Here is a 21497-nt window from a genome sequence, read left to right on the forward strand (position 1 = left end):
AAGTCTTTCCACTGGTGTTCGCTAGCACAATAAACACTTTCATTTGTAACTTAACCCATTTCAGTCCTGGAAAGAGGAAGACGTCCTCAGAGTCTGTGTAGGGAGTAGGAGGGGTGTAAAGGGGGACTGCAGCAGCTCTCAATCAGCGACAGGCTCTGGGAAGGGTTAGTGTATTGCAGTCTGGTTTGAGCTGGTAAGAGATTAGCCTCTGACGGGCTTGGCATTCCTTTTGTGCTGTACATCACTAGTTCCCCCTAAAAGCAGAGCTGTGCCATTACTGCTGATTTATGCGGAAAGGGTTTATTAATTTCTCCTCTGGTATAAGCCAAGCTAATAAAGCGACATACGCAAGGCAAGCAAAGCAAGGCTATAAATGAATGGCTAATTGAAACCGATTTGTTCTCACAGGCGGGTGCTGGAAGGATAAGTGCCGGCTTAGTACAAGAGAGAATTACACGAATTTCAGATAGATCTGGTAACAAGGGCAGTGGCTTTTGAGGCACACAGAAGTCGTGATCTGAGAGGTGCTGAGAGCCCTCTGCAGGGTGTTAACAACCCCTGTCTGTGCTATATTTCCTTCTCTCCAGCATTCTGCACTAGGAGAGCCCCTCCCACCAGCAGGATGCTAATACTTTTCATTCAGCGATCTCAAAGCACAAAGCTTTTTGCCAACGTGGGCGTAGTAGTTACAATCCCTGTGTTACGGATGGATGTGCTGAGACGCCAAGAGGGTGTGATTTGCCCAGGGCCCCTGCCAAAGTCAGGAACAGAATCCTTATCTCTTGACTCCCAGGTCAGTGCTCAAGCCAGGCTGTAGCTGTCCCTCTCAAGACTATGGGACTGATTCTGCTCTCGTTTACACCAGTGTAGATCAGGCAGAAAGCCGCCGCTGTCAATGAAAAAAGACTGGTGTAAAACAAAGTGGAAGGGTAGCAGGACCAAGGCGTCAAAGGGGAGATGCTGCAATCTCATCACAATCCATATTCTTCTCTCTCTCTGCCACTCATCTACCTTTGCTGCATCCGACTGCGTGGCTGTTTGCCCGTCTCCATCCAGGGCAGCACATATAGATGGGCTGGGAAAATCTCCTGTAGGCCAGGCGATAGGCAACCTTGTATGTGGTTCTGCAATAAAGTTCAGGAAAGTATTAGGGACTGAGCCTGTACGGGGTACGGAAAGAGCCGACTGCTTTGCCCTGGGGAGAGTCACCATCCTTCCCCCGCCTAGCTCCTAGGGTTGGGGAGTAAACCAGGTCATCCCTTTGCCGTTTACTTCCCCTATTGTGCCAGCCTGCCTCTGCCCACTCCCTATCCCTCCCTGCTCACATGCTCCCAGGAGTAGGGGCCACGCCCACCCCAAGTATGGCTGTCTCTCCCAACAGGGGAACGGGGGAATGGTCTTCCTCCCTGCAGTGTGCAGGGTGATGGCTCCTTATACACCTCTGAACAAACCCTTTGCTAAGCACCCCGGAGAGATGCTGTGTCTCTGGGCAAATACTTGCCCTCAGCTTCCGCGGAGACTGCAGCCCAACCCTGGAGCGGACACGCTATTCCAGATGCCACCTGTCTGCAGAGATGGCGCCCGTCATTCCCTGAAGCAGGCTGCTCTCCTCACCTGTACGTACTGCAGAGCCGGTGTCCCTGGCACGTTGTGAGGTAGGGCTGGTAGACAGGCTGCACGTGGGACTCCACATATGAAGCGGCTCTGTTCTGCATCTCTGCAGAGCACACCCTGCAGCTAGACAACAGGCGTCGTGTCTCACTCAAAGTGAAAGCAACAGGGATCAGGCCCAGAAGGCAGATAAGGAATGTGATGTGAAAACCCCTTCATGGGGCCAAACCCAGCTCCAGTGCAAGAGGATGCAATGCCACTGCTTTCAGTACAACTGTGCCTTCTTACTTCCTGGCTGCATTTGGCCTATGGGGGACCTGATTCTCAGCCAGCGTCAGTGGCCCCATGCCTCCAATGGAGCTGTGCCAAGTTCCCCTAGCATAGACTCTGGCCAAGAACCTCACAGAGGGTTGGTTAAGATGCTATTGCTACGGCTCCCTTAATTTCTCATTTACTGAAGCAGAGTTATTGGGGTGTGGTTGGGAAGAGAAGCTAATAGGGGCTTCCAAAACTTAACACAAGTAAATCCCTTGACTATCAGCTCCATATCCTGCCTCACATATCTGAGAACTTATATCCTTCACCTATCTCAATAAATTCTACACTCGCAGGGACCCTCCCTTCTACCCTCAAAGCTGCAAGGCTGCCTCTACTGTTTGCATCCAGGCGCCCAGGATGGCCATCTCCAATCTCACTGAAAACAATGTCGGGAGCAGGTATCCGCAGCAAACGGGCTGCTGGGTGGCTGTCATGCAAAATCTCTGAACAGAGTCCTCCGAAGGCTGCTGTAAAATTACCATGCAAAGGAGAGGAATGCAAATCCATTAGTGGGGGAATCATTTCCCCCTGAACAGCAGATTAAAGGGGACATGTCAACGCGGTAAGAAAAATCATTTGGTTTTTAGCTGGCCTTTGATTTGTTTTCGTTCTGAGACTGTGGCAGCACTGAAAGACAACACTTAGGTGATGACTAAAAATCCACAGCAAGGACCAGATTCTGCTCAGTGGAGTAAAATCCCTTCCACTGAAGTAGCTCTCAAGTAGATCTGGATCTCCCCACCCCGCCCACCCGCAAAGGAAAAGTTTCATGAAAGTCACATCCAAAGCGTTCTTGGTTAAAGATTTTTGCACCGTTTTGCCTTCTGCCAGCTTGAGAGGTTCTGTTCAGCTGGATTTGTGTGACATCGATCTTAGCCTCTGGAGCAGAAGCCCATTAAGAAACCCGATTAGTTGTGTCAGCTTCCCAGACAAATTAGAAACTTGAACTAAAGTGCTGAAAATTAACACTGACATCAGATGCCTTCCATTAACTCAGGATAACTCATTTCACCCTGCTGGATTAATGGTATGAAAGAGGCAGTTTTGCTGACATTATTATAAAGATCTATCTACTCTGGGTATATGTGTATATATATACCAGCAGCCAGCTCTGAGTGTGTGTGAGAGAGAGAGAGCGCGAGAAAGAGAGATTCAGCTTGTGTGTGTGTGTGTGAGAGAGAGAGAGAGAGAGATTCAGCTTGTGTGTGTGTGTGAGAGAGAGACTTCAGGACTGCAAAAGATTCAATATTGTATAAAGGGCTGGGTCACTCTGTAAAACCAAACGAGATAGGTCAGAACTACAAAATGGGGGTCCAGATATCACTGTTTCCAAAGTTAGTGGGAAATGAGTTAACTGGGGCAGGAGGAGGAGAAGTCAAATCCAGACTTCCCTAAATTTTAACAGGGCAGTCAAAGGGGAAATTTTGCTTTGGAGCTGGGATGCTGTTTTGACTCATTACAGAGCTGAGAGCTCGTTGCCCAGCTTATACCCAAATCTGCATTTCCCTCCAGTTCAAAGTGTGTTTGGATCCTGGGGTTTGGTTCAAACCCATCTCTAAGAACAATAATAATAGCAATTATGCATGATCAATAGGGGCCATCAAATCCCATGCTTCAGGGCACAAACTGATTGACACTGTGGTCAGGAAGGAATTGTTCCATCATCTACAGCATTGCCGATTTAGGGATGTGAGATTTTGCCATAGTCTGATGCATCTCATATTGGCTGCTACTAGTGGCAAAATATTCAACGTGGTGAACCAGTCATTTGTGTGTGTGTGCATATATACATGTGTATGGGGGGGGTGCATCTGGAGTGTGTACGTGTATGTGAATGCATGTGGGTGGGTATGTTGGTGGTGGGTGTGCAGTTATGCTTGAGGGAGGGTGTATGCATGCAGGGATGTGCACTAAAGACACAATAAGAAATCATGAGCAGTGTACGCTCTATTTAGCTTTTTGACTCCCAAAGTCAACTGGCAAAGATACTCTCTTTGTATGTGCTGCATGGAACTAGACTGATACACTTGAATGTATTTGGATGGCTTTCCGCTTTACAGACGCAGCAAACAAATACCACAAAAGCTTGCCAAAACCTACGCTACCCCGGGAAGAATCTGCAAGGTTGTCTCTTGCCTGTCCCCACACCTTGAAAGCCGCTCATCCAAGTGCAGCAGACTTCTGAACTTGGCCTTTCATATCTCCTTGAGCCTAGCCCCCTGAATCAATCCTTACTGTGGCTTGCAGAGAAGCCCAGCGGTATGCATGCAGCAAGCCAGACTTCTGAAGGATGGACAAAGAAGAGGCTTACCCTGACCGGGCAAAACGCTCAGCGCTGGTCACACCAAGGATTAAGACAAATCCCGTGAGGAGACAGCTGATTCTCTGCATTTCCTGCCCTCTGCCGGCTCTTTCTTTCCTGCTGTGTGATATTGTGTGGCATGAAGGGGTGTCGCTCTTTGATGGGAAGCACTGGCTCTTACTGCATGTGTCTCTTCAGTGGGGAACCCTGAAACCAAAAGAATAATGACCTTACCATGCAGCATCCTTTCTGGGACGGTGACATTTCAATGGCCCCCTTTGGGCCTATTGAAAAAGGAGCGCAGGGGAGCAAGGTGTGGTGCTGCTTTCACGCTAAACGACTGGGAATTTCCCTGCTGTGCACTAGCAAAGCAAAGCGGGATATGCTCTTACAATGACGCAGCGGGAGCGAAGTAGGTTTTAAAAGTGCAGCAGCAGCAACAATAATTTCATGGTGACGTTTCTGGCTTGGGACTCAGGAGATCTGGGTTCAACTCCCGGCTCAGCCAAAATCTCCCTGTGTGACTTGGAGCAAATCACTTAAGTCAGTAGTTCTCAAAGCTGGTCTGCCGCTTATTCAGGGAAAGCCCCTGGCGGGCCGGGCCAGTTTGTTTATCTGCCACGTCCACAGGTTTGGCCGATGGCAGCTCCCACTGGCCGCAGTTCGCCGCTCCAGGCCAATGGGGGCTGCGGGAAGGGCGGCCAGCACATCCCTCGGCCCGCGCTTGCCTCCCGCAGCCCCCATTGGCCTGGAGCGGCGAACACAGCCTGGTGTGCGTTGAGTGGAGTCCACGATCGGCCAAACCTGTGGACGTGGGCAGATTAAAACAAACCGGCCAGGCCCTGCCAGAGGCTTTCCCTGAACTAAAGCAAGCAGACCAGCTTTGGAAACCACTTGTCATAAACAGATAGCTAAGTTATGTTTTCTTTTACTGTAAAGAATTAACAAAGGCGAACTAATACACCTGACCGAGACCAATCAGAACCGGGATTTTTTAAGTCTCAGGGAGGGAAATTTTGGGTGTGTGTCTTTTGTCTGGGACTCTGTGTCTTCGGCCTTCAGAGAGGATCTCTGCTACCTTTCCAGGCTTTCTAGTCTTACTGATTTCCGTTGTAAGTACAGGCATAAGACAATATAGGTTTTTATACTGTTTTTGTTTTACATAAGTGTGTGATTTGCTGGATGTTCTTCATTGATATTTCTTGTTTGAATAAGGCTGTTTATTTTCATTGTCTTCTTTAAGCCAATAACCGTGTATATTGTCACCTTGATACCAGGAGCACCATTTTTATGTCTTTTTTCTCCCCTTCTTTTTTATATAAGCTTTCCTTTAAAACTTGTTGGATTTTCTTTTGTCGTAGTTTGAGTGCTCAGGAATAGGAATCTCTGTGCCAGGATTACTGTCTCTCTCAGTGAAAGTCTGGGAGGGGGAAAAAGAAGGAGGGGGGAAGGTGAATTGTCCTCTCTGTTTTGTAATTCAAGGAGTTTAAGTACAGTAATCTTCCAGGGTAACCCAGGGAGGGGAAGCCTGGGAGGAGGTAAAGAGGGGGAAGGGAAGTGGTTATTTCCCTTTGTTGTGAGACTCAGGGCATCTCAGTCTTGGGGTCCCCCAGTGAAGGTTTTGGGGAGACCAGAGTGAGCCAAACACTGGAAATCTGGCTGGTGGCAGCGCTACCAGATCTAAGCTGGTAATTAAGCTTAGAGGAATTTATGCTAGTACCTCATACTTGAACTCTAAGGTTCAGATTGAGGAATTATACTATGACACCACTGACTTCAGTTCTTAGGTGCCCCATCTGGCAATGAGGATAATAGCAGCTCCTTTGGCTTGTAAGACCCTAAGCATTTTGGGGCAGGGACTGGCATTTCTCATTTGTCTGCACAGCATCTGGCACAGCCTCATTATTAGTGATACTAGGATAGCAGTCCCAACGATGGGTTTTAAAATAAGCAAATGTCACTAATGCCAGCCACCCACTGCTCATGAGTCACCCTACAGTGACAGCGGAGCAGGTGCAGCCCAGCCCTCACAGGCAAGTCGCCCTGTAATAATAAACGAGTATGTCCGGCCAACCCTACAATAACAAAGTCCCCGTGCAGCCTGCAGCTCTCAAGTCACTCTATACAACCCAGCACGCACAGCAGCCTTCCAATACCAAACCATTGTGCATGTACCGGCAAGGATAAGAAAAGAAGGGAACAGAACTGAGCCTGAAGGGTGTTCCAGGTAAAAGTGCTTAAAAAAAATTAGAGAAGGTCATTGTTATTTCGCACCTGAGTCACATCAAATATTTCAGGGTCAAATCTTCTGTTGGCATAAAAACCCATTGCTCCAATGAAGCCAGTGGAGTTATGCTGATTTACACCCTCTGAAGAACTAGCTCCACAAGTTTAAGATTTTCTTTTTCCAGGAATAGAGTAAATGGCTTGTTGAGCTGTATCATTCTGAAATATGCCACTAGTGCCAGACAGGGAGGCCAGTACAAAGGGCTGCAATATACATGGCATCATAAAGCCGCATGTTTCTCACCAAAGGAAATAGTGAAATTGGGTCTCCTTCCCTCTTAAACACAAGAGTCCTCTCCAGTGCTTTAGAAGGCTGAATGCTTTCTCTGCAAAGCCAATACTAACCAAGTTGGGAATAAAGAGGCATTGATTCTGCCAGCAGAGGCAAATATATGAGGAAGAGTTCTAGCGGGTCAATAATGACATCTAATTTAAACAATCCATTGACCTTCAGATGATGGAAGTTAAAGGGAGAAAAAAACAAATCAAATACATGACAATGAAAGAAGGTTCGCCTTTCTGACCGCACCCTCTGAAACAAACCACTTTTATTGGGAGACACAAGTTTAATAAGAAACAACCCCATGGAAATGGGGAAATATCACACTGATATAGCAAAAAGCTTGTAAAAGGGGAAATCAAGGCTGGAAATAGAATTGGAATGGTCCAGGCTCATGTCATGGCACTTTAGAAGAATTTCCAGCTTTGCAGATCTCCAGCTGGTGTCGAGCGCTATAGCTGCACTGAACTTCAGTGCAACGCCAGCTGACCATCTGGTTCAAAGCAGAGCAAGGCGGTCGCATGGCTAATAATGGTTATGCGGCACAAATCAACTCCTCGTGGATTGGATCCTATGTCCGGGGGTACCATGGGAGAGGTCAGAAGCAGCGAGGAAGGTCTGGAGCAGAGGGGGAAGCGAGATCCAGAACAGAGGAGGAAGAGCTATAGAAAAGATAACACAGGCCCTCGCTCCAAACACTCATGCTCAAGGAGTGGCTGGATGAGCTCAGCTACAGCCAATGAGGGCACTCATATTAGTAGGCAGATTGTATCCTTGAAGAGGACAAGTGCAGTGATGCCCAGGCACTGGATTGGGCTCCTCAAAAACGTGAGGGAAACGGCCCACAGAAGCAATTGAGAAAGACGGTTGGCTTGAAACTGGTTAAAATCCTGAGCTCAGTTTCACCCCTGATATTCTATGGACTAGATCCACACATCTGAAAGCCTGAAAGGACTTTACAGCCACCTGGCCCCAAAAAGCACAGCAGACTCCATCAGAAGGCCGACGAGCAAACCTCCCTCTTCTTGTAAAGGCACAGAGGCCACCATCACATCACCCTATTTTGTCTGATGAATTCTAAATAGTTTGTATTTCCGATCACTGATACTCTTGGTTGCCTCCCATGCACCCCCTTGTGGCCAGGGGCAGGCTGTGCAGTGCCCTGCCTCTATTTTCCCCTTCTTCAGAGTTCCTTTAACAACCAACAGTCCAAAGAAAATGAAAACACTCCCCACCTGAGAGCTCCATGTATGTAAACACACTCTGACCCAACCCCAGTACAATTCAATGGCTTCCCAACAGCTGCTTCTTCAAGCCAGCTGCAGCTCCTTCGCCCTCTGTTTCCCAAGGAATCCCCCCACCCCTCCTTCCCGCTTTACTGCAGCCACCTGCTGCTCTTTATGGGGAATGACTTGATCCCACTCAGGTGGGGCTCATCCTGTATTCAGGGCTGGGTTATCCCCAGGCTCTCCAGCCCATGGGGCAAGCCACCCCATTACTGTTGCCAAATCACCGCCCCTTTTGGGTGGTGGGAAGGGAAGAGGTCAAAAATCTTCTCCACCCTGGGTGACAAACACCAGCTCAGATGCTGCACAGACCTTGTGCTGGCTGTCTACACCGAATTTCACCCTCTGGTTAGTTATTTGTGGTGCTGGCCTCCATAAGAAATCAAGCTTCAGTTCATTTACAGAAATAAGGACATCAATAATCAATGGAAAGGAAAGAAAACTCTTTTGCACACCTCAACGCACATGGAGGCATCTTAGAATGTCTTGGGCGGTCTGACGACCCTCCTAATTCCCTCTGACCTCACCTCAGCTAGAATACGGTGCAAATTCTCAGTGAAATCATAATCCTCCGTCCCAATGGTATTTCTTCAATGAGACTGAATTCCATGTTCTAAATCAAACCCTGAAGATCAGCTCAGACCTTCAGCCAAACTCCACTGACAGAGGTAGGAGTTTTGCCTACATGGGGATGGCAAAGGATTAGAGGCCTGGGTCCCGAAGGACAATTTGTTTTGTTCTGTTTTTAAAAATCAAAGAGTCTAAAACAGAATTGTTTCCTCCCCCGCCCCGTCAGAATGTATCTCCACCTCCATGTGTGTTAAAATCAGGGTTGTTCCGTATCAGATAAAGATCCGATCTTGATCAAATTAGAGCTGTTCCACACGTGTTTAATGCACATAGGACCCCAGGACCCCTGAAAGCTGCAGAAGATGCCTAATGCTTGTTTGTCGAATTGTAATTTAGCATTGTCTTTTCTCTGATCTCTTTTCTAAAATGACTGTCAGCGGTAACAATGCTTTTTCTGTTTATGTACCAGAAAAATCTTTGTATGATAAGAACAAAAAAACCCAAAAAACCAACGCAATACATTTTTGCACAGTCTCTCTAATCTCAAATGTGTCTCAAGTTTTATAATGTAAAATATGTTGTTGCTCTGTTCATATAAAGCTACTGTATGTAGCGCTATGCTCCTGAAATGCTAGGAGGCATCAAAGCCTTGTAATATGAGCATCTGTCACCAAATATGATTCCAGTAGTTGCATCTGACTTCCATCCAAAACTATACGCTAAAATTCTGGCCCTCAGAGCTGTTGCCTAAACTACTGCGGGAGCCAACAGAAAACATTATCACATGTTGTGTGTCAACTCTGCTACCATCTCCAGCTCTGTAGCTGAAATCCAAGCACCAGCTAAAGTCTATTACTGAATCATTGTGTCGGGGGCTATTTTCTAAGTGGCGCAAGACGATTCAGCTCTGCAGCTCCCATTCACCTCCAGGAGTGAAAACATTCCTGATGGATCCATTCTGACATTCATCATGTGGGACTTCTGGGAGTCATGTTCCCATCATGAGAGTGCCCCGATTCTACCCGGGGAGGTGTAACTCAAACTCTTCTGGACCTGAGCAAGAGACAGAGCAACTTTCTCAGGGACCCATCCCCAAACTACTCACAGCAATTCTTCCTCCGGACTGCCAGGACGGGCGCTGGGGTTCATTAGTATTCCACAGGCAGCTGTGGTAGGATGCCGTGTAGCTGAAATGTCATATTCACTAAGCATATTATGACTAGATTCTGCAGTCAGTGGTACTAAAGATTAGATACATAGATAGACAGATAGATACAAATTTCAGATGAGCCCAGCTAAGATCCAAACTTTGCCAAACTTTGGGGTGTCTGGTTAAGAGTTTGGATGAATCTTTTTTTTAAATTAACCATTTTTTTTTAAATATAGAGATGAATCCAAAGTCTGCCCTTGTGGCGTACAGGGAAGATGTGTCTCCTTCTGCAAGCCCAATAGGATTCTGCTAAGATTGTCAACCCTGAAGGTCAATCACCCACTTAAGACAACTGTCAACAACCATCGACTTCCTGAACGACAGAGTTGTCCATGTCATGCCTCTGGCTGCCTCCCCTCCTTTGGGCATTTCAGTCTCAGAGCCGCTAGAGGGGGGCCTTTCCTAAGGGTCAAACAGCCCCTGGAGCTATTCCGAGCTCCCCTGCAAAAGACCAGCCAAGTGTTGCAGGGGTGGGTGCGCGCTGCTGTCCCAGTAACCCAGGGTAACCCTGCTGGGGGGAACCCCATGTCACGGGGCTACACCGGGCCAGGCCAAGCCAGCAGCTCAGTTGTCAGTTTCTTTCCAACTGATCCAGCCACCACGCGTCTGGGCTGACCGGGTGCAGCGGCATCTGCGATGCAGGTACAGGTCCTGATGCTGCTACTTCGCATCTCTGCAAACTCCCCACCTGGCCCCGTAGGATCGCCCCTTTCGGGTCTGAGCTTGCCGCTTTGGGAACCGCTCTGCAGAAGCGCGCCAGATTTTGCAAATAACCCAGTGCATCCATTCTCACCACCGCCGCCACCGCCTTTTTGCAAGGAGGCTTCCCCCACAAATTCAGACCCAGCAGACAGCGCGTGTAAAGAAATCCGACTTGCAAAGCTGGGGAGAGGGAGGGAGGAGACCTCAACGCACGTGAGTCCAAACTTTCCAGCCCCCTGGTCAGAGCGGTTTGCAAAGCCAGGGCCCAGCCATGAAGTTACAAGCTCCCATTTCCAGCCTACTTACTTTTCCTGCCGGTCCTAGGAAGGGGAATTTGCAGAGAGCTCGCCTGCCCCACGGTAGCGGCGCACACGCAGCAGCTCCTGCCCCCAGCTTTTGCCTCCTTGATGGAGCCGCCAGCGGTGTGTAGCCCCTTTGCATTTCCTCCCTCCCCCGCCCCCCAGTGCCGCGTCCCTCTCCTCTTAGTCCAATGAGCTCATGGGAAGGATCAGAGCCGAGCCCTGCACCGCCGAACTGAAACCCACAAAGCAGTTCAGGGGACCGAGGAAACACGCAACCTGCGGCTGGAAACACCTCCACCTGCAGCCTATCCCGCCGCCCCCGCCGGAGAGGGAGAAATCCTCCCTGGCCCTTGCACCTGCGCCTGACATTCACCTCCGGGCTCACCTCTCTGGATCCGGAATCCGGATCGTGTCCTGAGGGTGATTGCTCCCCCATTGCAGCGAGGCGGGGCCGTGCAGAGAGGAGCAGCGTGAAGGGGGATCCCAGCGGGGTGCCCCGTGGTACCCTGAACCGGTTTCTAACTCCCACCTCCTTCCCAGGAAAGCAACGCGCGCTCCGATCCCGCCAGCGCCCCCCTAGCTGCGGATTGCCCGGGGGTGGCGACTGAGTCTGAGTTCTAGGCTAGTGAATTCTTCCTGACTCCTCTGTCAACGCTCAGCCTGGCTAGGGTCCCTTCAGTGCAGCTCTCAGCCAGCCTGCCCGTGCAGAGAGACCAGTGCACCCAGCCGCCCCCCAAAGACACGGGCATCATGTGGCTCAAGGATTCGCTCTCCAGGCTACCATGGATTAGCCGAAACCCAAACTGCTCCCCTGCCTGTCGTGCTCACTGGGGGCGCCAAGCCAACCACCCATCCCAAACCCAGCTGCAATTGGGGTTAGTTTTTTCCCCCTTCTGTTTCTTTGGGTGCTGAAATTGCTCTCCCTCCAACACCATCCAACCAGACCAAGCTGCCTGCTTTGTAGACTGCTGCTTCCCCAGAGAGAAGAGCTAATTCCACCGTGGGGTGGGGGTTTTGGTTTAACATGTGCCCAGCAGAATGAAAAACTAAACCATCTGAACCTTAACTGCGCAGATGTTTTTCACATTTGTTTTAAATGCACTTTAGAGCAATTTTTACCCCCTACTTCATGGAAATAGTGGGGCGGGGGTGTTTTTGTTCGTTTTGTTTTGTGTGGTGGAGGTTAATTCTGCCTTTTATTTCCAAGTGGTCCCAGTCATTGTGATTAATGGGTTGGTTTTTTTTCCAGTCTAACTTGCAAACTCTCTTTCCAGACATTTATAACTCAGTTCAATGTAGACTGAAACTCAAGACACAAGGGGTTAGCTCAGAAGCCAATTTGTTTCTCTTTGCAAAATTTTAGAAAACTCCTTCTAGTGGTTTTTGAGCTACACAAGAGCAGCAGTGAAGATCTGGATGTCCCAGGTGCATGACTGAGGAATGACATTATTTATCGGAGCATCTTGTACACTAACAATGAGTTACAGTGAATTTGAATTCTTGTCTGTGAGTCAGTGAAATATCCTTCAGAACTCTCCAAATTACCAAAACATCGAAGGGTGTGTCTACAGGGCAGCCACGACAGCAGCACACCCGTGGTGTTGCAACTGTGCCTCTGTAGTGCCATAGTGTAGGGAGGGATTTTTCCACTTCCATGGTTAATCCACCTCTACGAGCTGCAGTAACTAAGTCAATGCTAGAATTCTTCCTTCAGCTTAGCCATGTCTACAAAGGGGCAACTTAGCTATGTCGCACAGGGCGCAACATTTTTCACAGCCCTAAGCGGCGTAGCTAGGTCGATCTAATTTTTAAATATAAATCTGACCTAACAAATCCTCTGACACTCCAAGGACCAGGCTTCAAGTCTCAGGGACATAGGGCCCAGTTTTAGCAAAGATAGTGGTGCTCAGCCATTCGCAGGATCGGCTCCTTACACATTATATCACCAGCAGAGTAAAATGAAAGCATAAATACTACGGCCCAAATGTGTCCCTGTTGCATTTTCATTTCATCTAACCCAGTTTCACTACAAGGATCACATCAAGCCCAATGGTCCAGCTGCCCACAGACTCCCTTGGCTTGCATGTTACTTTGTTAGACGCCTTGGTCAACTATCAAAGAAAATGGTTCAGTCCCTTTGTGCAAACCGGGATTTCCTTTGTCACCATCTTCCCTCGTAAAGGAATTAGAGCAAAGTAGCGCTATTGTTCCTAAAACAATTTAGCGCAGTCTCCTGTCACCTGGCCGTGCACAGAACTTGTCCCAAAGTCAGCAGGAGCTGGCATGTGAAGGAAGGTCAGGGTATGGGCCATATGGGAATATTTGTTACCCTCTAGCTTGGGTTGTTTGGGTTTTTTTAGCACATGTAGGGGAAATAGTTAGCAGATAGACAACAGCAGCTCAGAAATCGCTGGCGCTTCTACTGTTTGGGAGTTGTGCAAGCTGCTGATTTAAGCTCAGCTGCCCCCTGTCCATAGTCACATCAGCTGAAGGTTGATGCTACAGTCTCAACGCAAGGTCATGGTGCACTGGGGCTGATTCTCCACTGCTACGCATTCATTTACACCCGTGCAAAGTGAGCGTGAAACACACCGAGCCAGATCCTCAGCTAGCGCCCAAGCTCCATCAGCCGAGGCACTCGCCCTGCCGTTGTGTCTTGATAGCACGTTACCCCCTCCTTTGCTCTGGGTGTAAATAACAAGGAGCAGAGGAGTGGAGAATGAGATGCCATGCGTGTGATGGGATGGAGCGAGCACGTGTGAGGAGTCTGGATCCCTACAGGCAGAGATGATAACCAAACCCATCAAAGGAAAAGGTTATTGGCTCTGATTGAAAAGGCAGTTCCCCTTTGTGTAGCATCTTGCATTATGTAAGCACAAAACAGGAATTTTTTTATTCCTCCATCTGGATCCATCTACCCATGGGGAATTATTGAAACTCATTTAATCTCATAAACTCAAAGCACGGACAGCCCTTCCCAAGAGCCTCACAGGGACAGTAATAATCTTCATGCACAGTCAATTATTGCAGCCCTAGCGCCTGGGGGAAAAGAACCGTGCCCGCTATGGAACTCTGCTTCCGAGTATGTTTCTATTAGCCAAGTGAAAAGCTTGTCCATAAAGGTGCTGGATTTCATTTCACTGCTGTGCTACTCACCTGATCTGTTGAAATCAGTCATTTGTCATGAACGGAGGATGCTTCCTTTAAACGGCACCATGATTTCTTACTGTTGGAACAAATAAAACCACAGTTATGCACTGCCATTCTCCTGACGTATGATTTCCTTGATTCAGATCTTGATCATTCTGGGCCTGCCTTTGGCTTCCTTGTGCACGCAACTCTCCCTCCGTACTATTTGGGTGGGGCAGCAGGAGGACAGGATCAGGCCCAATCTCAATGCACACTTTTAGCAAATATTTATAATGAAACCACACTACAAAAATACAACCATATGTTGGTAGGGAATGGATGGACAGAAGTGACTGGTGCTATTGTAGGACAGTGTCCATCCTTCGGATGGTACATTTTTTCCTGTGCAACACAAGTCCAGGAGGACAAATTTTCACTGGGGGGTTTGCATGAGCATGATCCTTTACACTGATATAAATTGGGAGTATCCCCACCAAAGTCAGTGGAGTTCCACTGATTTAAATCTGGCACAAATGGAAAATCAGGGCCTGTGTGACTTCAGATTATTCCAAAGTGCAGTTATAAAATAGGCAGGAAAATGAACATGTTGTTTCTAAAGGACTCCAGGTGGGACCATCTAACTCAGAGCTGGTACTCATCCCCCAAGCAATATGTTATGTGTATCTAATATTCATTCCAAAGCAATGCGTGAGGCTGAATTAGCTGCTTAATTCGCAGTGAATTCTGATGGGCTTTGAACATCCACCTTCCTTAGGCTCATCTGAAAATCCCAGTTTTAAACCATCAGGACATGGCCCCAAGTCGTGTGTTATCCCATCCCAAGCACTCCTCCCACAGGGCTTGTCTGCCTGGAGCAATAGCCCGGATTAGCTACATCTACTGTGGATGCTCTTATTCTGCACTGCCTTTGGGCAGTTTAGCTTAATCCACTTTGGAAGCAAAAAGGCTTCCTGAGTGGAATAAGAGTACACCCTAGCTTATTTCACAATCGCTTCCCCAGGCAGCGTGGTATGCCATTTGCAGTGCTGCACCCCTCGGAGTATGCTATGCCAGCCCCAAACCGAGTGTGATCCCATCCCTAATACTCGGCCTCGAGCAATGTTATACCATACTCAGTGCCCATCCCTAAACACTATGATATACCAGCTGCAGCACTTTCAGCCACGTGTTCTAAATCTGCCAACAAATACAGAAACACAATTCCACGGACAAGTAGTTCAGTTCTCTTTGCATTCCTAGTGCGTATAATGTTCTATCAACATTGCACAATGAATCCTCATTTCATCCCTTGGAGGGAGGTCAGCGATATTATCCCCACTCTACTGATGGGGAAATGGAGGCAGAGCAGTTATGTGACTCACCAAAGACCACAGAGTTAGTGTCAGAGCTAGGCATAGAATTCAGGAATTGCTGGTGTCGTGGCCTGTGCTGCACCCACTCCATTACACCACCCTTTACCAAACCGCATGTGCATTTAAGGTGAAACATTTGACTGGAAAATTTGGGGCCCAATCCTGTAAGGTTCCATGCACCCTCAACCTCAAGTGAATGAGTGGCAGATGCTCAGTTTTGCAGGATCATTCCTTAGTTATGTAACGGAAGTGTAAAATCATACTCAGATACCAATGTGTGAATGTGGGTGGATTAATTCACACCTAACTGCATTCACGGCACACAGCTCTTAGCTTCACCTCTAATAACAACATGCTAGATAGGAATAAATACACCATTATTCAAGCTCTCTGTTATTGCTCAATTATTTCTGACATGCATTGCAGCAATTTATAATTTTGCAATTATTTTAGTTGCTAAAATGTTTGAATTTTGGCTCCTTTTTCTAGAACAAATCTTTATTCAGGCAAACTCTCACTGACATCAGTGTCACCTAGGTAAGGACTGAGGATAAACTGATAAAAGTCTATTTGATCCCGTGTGTAAGGAAGCATTCAGTGCCTGGGACTGTAATATTCACTTCACTGGGCCAACGCCCAGATCTTCAAAGTTATTTAAATACCACTGAGTATCTGGGCAAAAATCCTCAACTGGTGTAAACTGAGATCTCTCCCCTAATTTCAATGACGCTGTGGTAATTTACGCCACTGGAGATCTGTCCTATTGCTCTGTTAATGCTAGTGCTATTGGATTGCTGAAAAGAATGTTCAGGTGTTTTAGTTCTTCAGTTTAAGTCTGTCTGGATTTGATACCATCCCTAAACTGATATTCTGGATGATTCACCCACAGTGCACCCTGCTAGGCATTAAAAATAGACTCCTACTACGTCTAATATTATTGTTTGTCTCAAGACCAAGAAAGAAACGTTCCTGCATAATCGCTTCTTATTTGTAAAAAAGTTGAAATCTATCTGCCAATGCAGAGTCTTGTAACAGCAGCGCTGCTTTCCCCACAGACGAAAATGTAGATTATTACACACTCCAAAATGCTTTACAGGATCAGTTCTAAATTAAAAGCCAGGTTAAATTTTAAGGGTAAAATTCTTCTCTCACGTCCTCACCCTCATGTCACCTGTAGAGCAGATTCTTATAGCATATGCTGCAGACATGGTAGGCGCACAGCTCTGGTGATGTCAGTGGTTTTAAGTAAAGCAGACAGGAGATCCTAGGCACTGAAGGCTGAGTGTAGGATAAAGATGTGATCCTGGATTCCTTGCACACCTGGTTCCCAGTGATATCAGAGTTTTGGGTGTGCAGCAGATTATGCAGTAGGGCCCTGAGGGAGGAGTACAGGCTTTGGCTCTAGGTCCACAAGGGAGTTGTGACTCTGAAAGAAAATCGTACCCAGCATATAAGAAAAATGGATATGAATGACTATAGTAGACTCAGCACCAAAGCCTCGATTCAGGAAACTATCCCTATTCAGGAAGGCACGTACATAAGAGAATAAGAACTGCCATACTGGAGTTAGACCAATGGCCCATGCAGTCCGGTATCCCGTCTTCCGACAGTGGCCATTGCCAGATGCTTCAGAGGAAATGAACAGAACAGGGAAATTTATCAAATGATCCATCCCCAATCATCCAGTCCCAACAAAGTCAATGGGACTTAAACATGTGCTTAAGTGCTTTCCTGAACTGGTAGGCAGTAATGGGCAGGAAAGAAAGAAAGAAAGAAAAGCAAATTCTTAAAACATGTTTGCAATAATTTTGCTACAAAATCAGGCCTGACCCAGTAGTCGTTCTACACAATGACCTCTCCTGGACTGCAGTGGGGGGATTGCATGCAGCATAGCTCCAGGAACAGATAGCTAAAGTAACAATGATTCTTTAGTGCTTCTTTTTTAAGATACCAAGCGTTCTATTTTTTGAGGGAAAACTTTTCCAATTGGAATGCTTGGGTCTTTTACATTAAGGAAACAGAGGAGCAAGCCCTATTACACAAAATATGCCAAGAAAAAAAGAATGCCCACCATACTGTTCTCTACTGCACTTGCTGTGGACCAGACTCTGATCTCATTTACATGGTGTAAATCCAGAGTAGCTCCACTGAAGTCAGTGCAACTTAAAGCAAGTGAAATTGAGATAAGAACCTGGCCCATAGCCTTTAGTCTGTCAGCTCACCTATCGCCCAGTGCTGGGGGTGCCTCTGGTCCAAAGTCTACAGTCATTAATCAGGCAAATAGGTAAATGTTTTGCTGGTGTAAAGAAAAACACTCAGTGAGGATCTCAGGACTGGCCTCTTATAATTAAATACTATGGCAGTAATTCACTGCAGTCTAATCATCTCCACCATAAAGCATATGTATGAGCAATATTAATATCTTTTATTATTTAGCCAGGTTTATTATATATTATTACTTATGCTCACATATTATTTGCACAACATTTACATGAGACAGTGATGGTCACTGTATGAAAGTCAAGAGAGAGAAACTTACAAAACATGGCTCTCTATTGCTCCTGGATCAATCAAGAGTCACTCCATTAACTTCAGTGGAATTCACTGATTTAAAATCGGTGTAAGTCAGGAGAGAAATCAGCCCCCATGTTTGTTCCTGTATATTGACCCTGCAAAATTACTCCCTAAGGAAATATACTGCCCTCAATCCATTGTGGAAATCGATCTGAGTTGGATGCATGGATTAAATTGGTCCTTAAATCACACCTCTGCCAACAAATAGTTGCTTCAAGCAGAAATCATTTTAAAATAGATCATTTTGCTCTTATGATCCTTTGATTCTAAAAAGCCGTTTCTGGTTCAAAAGTGATTGCACATAAGCATGGGCTAAATGGACCAAAGTAGAGCTTTCCTAGCTTATCAGCTTTACAAGAAGCAGATCAGCTAGGAATACAGGAATTCCCACCGCTGTAGGGCGGGTATTGTAGTGGGAGAGGAGGGCAGAGAGAGATTGAATACGGGAACATCTTAACTTCTCCAGTTTGTTTTTTCTGCCATCTGTTCTCTCCTCTCCCCGCATTCTCTTTTTTTGTTCTTTTGTGTCTATTTTTAAGGCAGACACTAAACCTGCCCCCTTATGCTCCGAATTGACTTACTGTCGCATCGCCCATGTATACTGATTGAGACTTAGATTTCTTTATAATATAGATTCTGTGGAGGGGCAGTAGATTTACAAATTGCAGCAAAATAAATCTGTCAAAATGAGCAAGCTTCTGAGATTCAATTTCTCTTCATTAGCTGGGGGGGAACCCACCGGAGTTGAGCCTCAGCTATTACTGAGGGGTGCAAATTGAGATCCCAGAATTAGACTGTGGATCACAGGGAATAATGTTTAAAAAGTCAAACAAATACACACTCTGGGTACAGTCACTGTTTTCTTACCCCACTGCTAATTCCACTCTGATCTACAGTAGATCCAGATTTAATGATGGTGGACAGGGTCTGAGTCCAGCCACTGTATCTGTGTTGCTGACTCATGCAGTCAGCTTCCCATGGCCGATGAAGAGAGTGTCAAAAGCTTGCCCGTCAGCTCATCACCTACAATTCCTTGTTCTTTTATTCTTTGCTTAGTGAATTCATCCCTCCACCATGGCTGCACCCTGCAGAGAAATACGCAAAATCGTCTTTTCACTCAGAATATAATGCCCAAGGAGAAAGCATTCCCTAGCATTATACTTCTGTATATCCTCTATCTCCAGTGCCAGGCACCTTTTGGGTATTACAGTAACTGACACCCAAAGTACACTCCAAACTAAGGACAAATATTGTCCCCAAACCACAAACCGACCGCCCACCCACATTGTGTTCTGCCATGGATCGAGGGCAGTATATGGCTATACACACACTGTAGAGATATAACATCACCTACCCCTGAAATGCAGCCTCTGGGGTGAAATGAGACAGCTCTTTAGCAGCTCACAGATGCAAATCACCTAGCTACACAGCTGTAGCTTCAGATGATCTTTGACTTCTTGCTTGCCAGAATCAGATAATTCTCAGCAAATAGAAGCACACTAAATATCCAGGATATGCTGCCCCCATTTGAGATTGCTGGGATCTTCCCAGCCCCTGGGGATCATTCAGTGCTGTATTTTGCCTAATGACTTTTTTAGTATTGGCAATTGAAAACAACTGGATCTGATTAGTAATAAGCTTTGTCCCATGGGGGTGAAGTGAGGAGAGAGTGGTGCATGTTTGCACTGTACAGCTACGGACCAACATGCATGTATCATACACAATACCTGCAGCCCTCTTAATCATTGTACCAGTATGGGGTGTGGGGGAAGGTGAAAGAAAGTAACTATGGAAACAAATGAGTACTATCTGTATAGTTCTTGCCACTGTGTCTGTTTGCTCCCAGCCTTAAACCCCAGTCTTTGACCTGTACATGGACAGAACATAAATTAATCTTCTTATATTTGACCTCCATCGCTCTTCTTTTGAAGACAAACAGCCTGAGTGGCGCTGAACTGAAATTAAAAATTTGCACAAAGGGCTGGATTCTGCTCTCAGAAATAATGAAGACAAAGGAATTCCTCTGGAGAGCAGAGTTGGCCCTATGTGAGCGCACTCTGCTCTTCTCGAAAGAAGCCAATAGTTGCTTCAGAAAAACCTCTTTGTTGTAAGAATCATTTTTTATTGTTCTTTACTGAGCCAGACTCTGAGGTTCTTAGTCACTTTCTCTGTTCTCACTTTCTCTGATGTTCAAAGTCCTACTGAAGCCACTGGACAGAGACCTCAGGAACTGGCCTGTTGCTACTGGGATAATGTAGGCTCCGACTGACATCTCTTTTAACCCTCATGCACTGGCTTTTCTACCCATCCCAGCACTCTGCAGCCCTTGGGCACTACGCCCATTCTGGCATACGGTACCTGCTACGTCCTCGCCTCCTCTCTGCATCCCACTGCAGCGGCCATGGGAAATGGGCCACCTTCTCCTGCTCCAAGCAACTCTCCACAACCCAGCGGCCACCTCCTCTGCTGTTTGCCGCCACTGCTGCATGGCCAAGGCCTTTCCTCCCCAGCTGGCTGCATCTGCTCCTTTCTTGTGCCTCCCCATCGTGGCTGGTCACTGGTGCTTCAGGCAGGCAGGAGGTCCCTTTAGAGGTGGAAGGGAGGCTTTTTATGCTTTTCTTCCTGTATAAATCAGGATTGGAATGGACAATCCCAGACAGGACTTCCTGTGTGTGTTGCTCACTGATAACGAGCTCAGAGAGCAGAACAAATACAGTGGACAGCTCACAGCGGGCCGAGAGAGGGAGAGGGTCTCGGGACAAGGCAGCCCCAGCAGCCCTCGTGGGCTCCCCCGTGACACCGCAGTAACAGCAAGGGGGGGCTAAGAGCGTCTCCAGGCCACTTCCAAACAGTATGGTGCTGGGACCTGCAGACTGACAGAGCGCAGACAGCCCCAAGTGGCTGCAGTGAGAGCCTCTCTCTGGGGCTCCCCAAGCTACTCTGAGAGTCCCCCCCCAGACTGGGCAGATGGATGGGGGGAGCTTTTCAGAGACACTGGCACGTCTTAGCTTTTAGCAATGAACCTGGCTGCCCCTCCGGCTCTGTGTCAAACCCAGAGCTGCTGCCTAAAAAACAAGGTTTCCCTGCCACACGGCTTTGGGATTGGCGCTGGGTGGGAGAGCTGGGCAGCCAAGTGGAACAGACCCGCCCCACCCTCCATCCCGGAGCACACCCCAATGCTTCTCATGGACGTTCTGGCTGCACTCAGGCCAAGACCAAGTAGGACTCTTTCTAGAAGTGTTAAACCCCTCCCGGAACATAGCATCCCTTTCACTCCCTCCACACTGAATCTGCTTATATACTGGAGACGTTTAAACACACAGACTCTCAAGTGGCTGATGAGTGAAGAAAACCTACCCAACCCCCAACACCTGGTGAGCCAGAAAACCCTGGCCAAGCTACAACTGCATCGGGCAGAAGACAATGACCCTTTCCTATCTGCTTCATCGCTTGGAACTCTTCCCAGGACAGCAGTGACTGAAAGCCAGTAGCATCTGCTGGATGTCCGGCAGCCTACACAAAATGAGTCTCAGTCAAGTTCCCAACGGGGAGGC

General features: G+C 47.4%; 1 protein-coding gene across 6 annotated transcripts in view; it reads right to left on the reverse strand.

The window, feature by feature from the left end:
* The window catches only part of EGFL7 (EGF like domain multiple 7), a 33093-nt gene extending 12425 nt beyond the window's left edge, over positions 1–20668 (reverse strand). The window contains exons 1-6 of one of the 6 annotated variants that reach the window (XM_032767475.2): positions 20302–20668; positions 18811–19028; positions 14024–14093; positions 4241–4438; positions 1615–1737; positions 1012–1124 (exon numbers count right to left, since the gene is read on the reverse strand). In XM_032767475.2, the coding sequence (XP_032623366.1) occupies positions 1012–1124; positions 1615–1737; positions 4241–4320 (316 nt within the window). In that variant the 5' untranslated portion in view covers positions 4321–4438; positions 14024–14093; positions 18811–19028; positions 20302–20668. Of the gene's footprint in view, positions 1–1011; positions 1125–1614; positions 1738–4240; positions 4439–10871; positions 10995–11252; positions 11388–14023; positions 14094–16529; positions 16762–16930; positions 17063–18810; positions 19029–20301 lie in introns of those variants that run through there. The other 5 variants (XM_032767474.2, XM_075060444.1, XM_032767476.2 and 2 more) reach the window with 5 other exon arrangements.
* Positions 20669–21497: the final 829 nt, after the last annotated feature.

Source organism: Chelonoidis abingdonii, chromosome 24 (genome assembly GCF_003597395.2).
Source record: "Chelonoidis abingdonii isolate Lonesome George chromosome 24, CheloAbing_2.0, whole genome shotgun sequence".
Lineage (NCBI taxonomy): Eukaryota > Metazoa > Chordata > Testudines > Testudinidae > Chelonoidis > Chelonoidis abingdonii.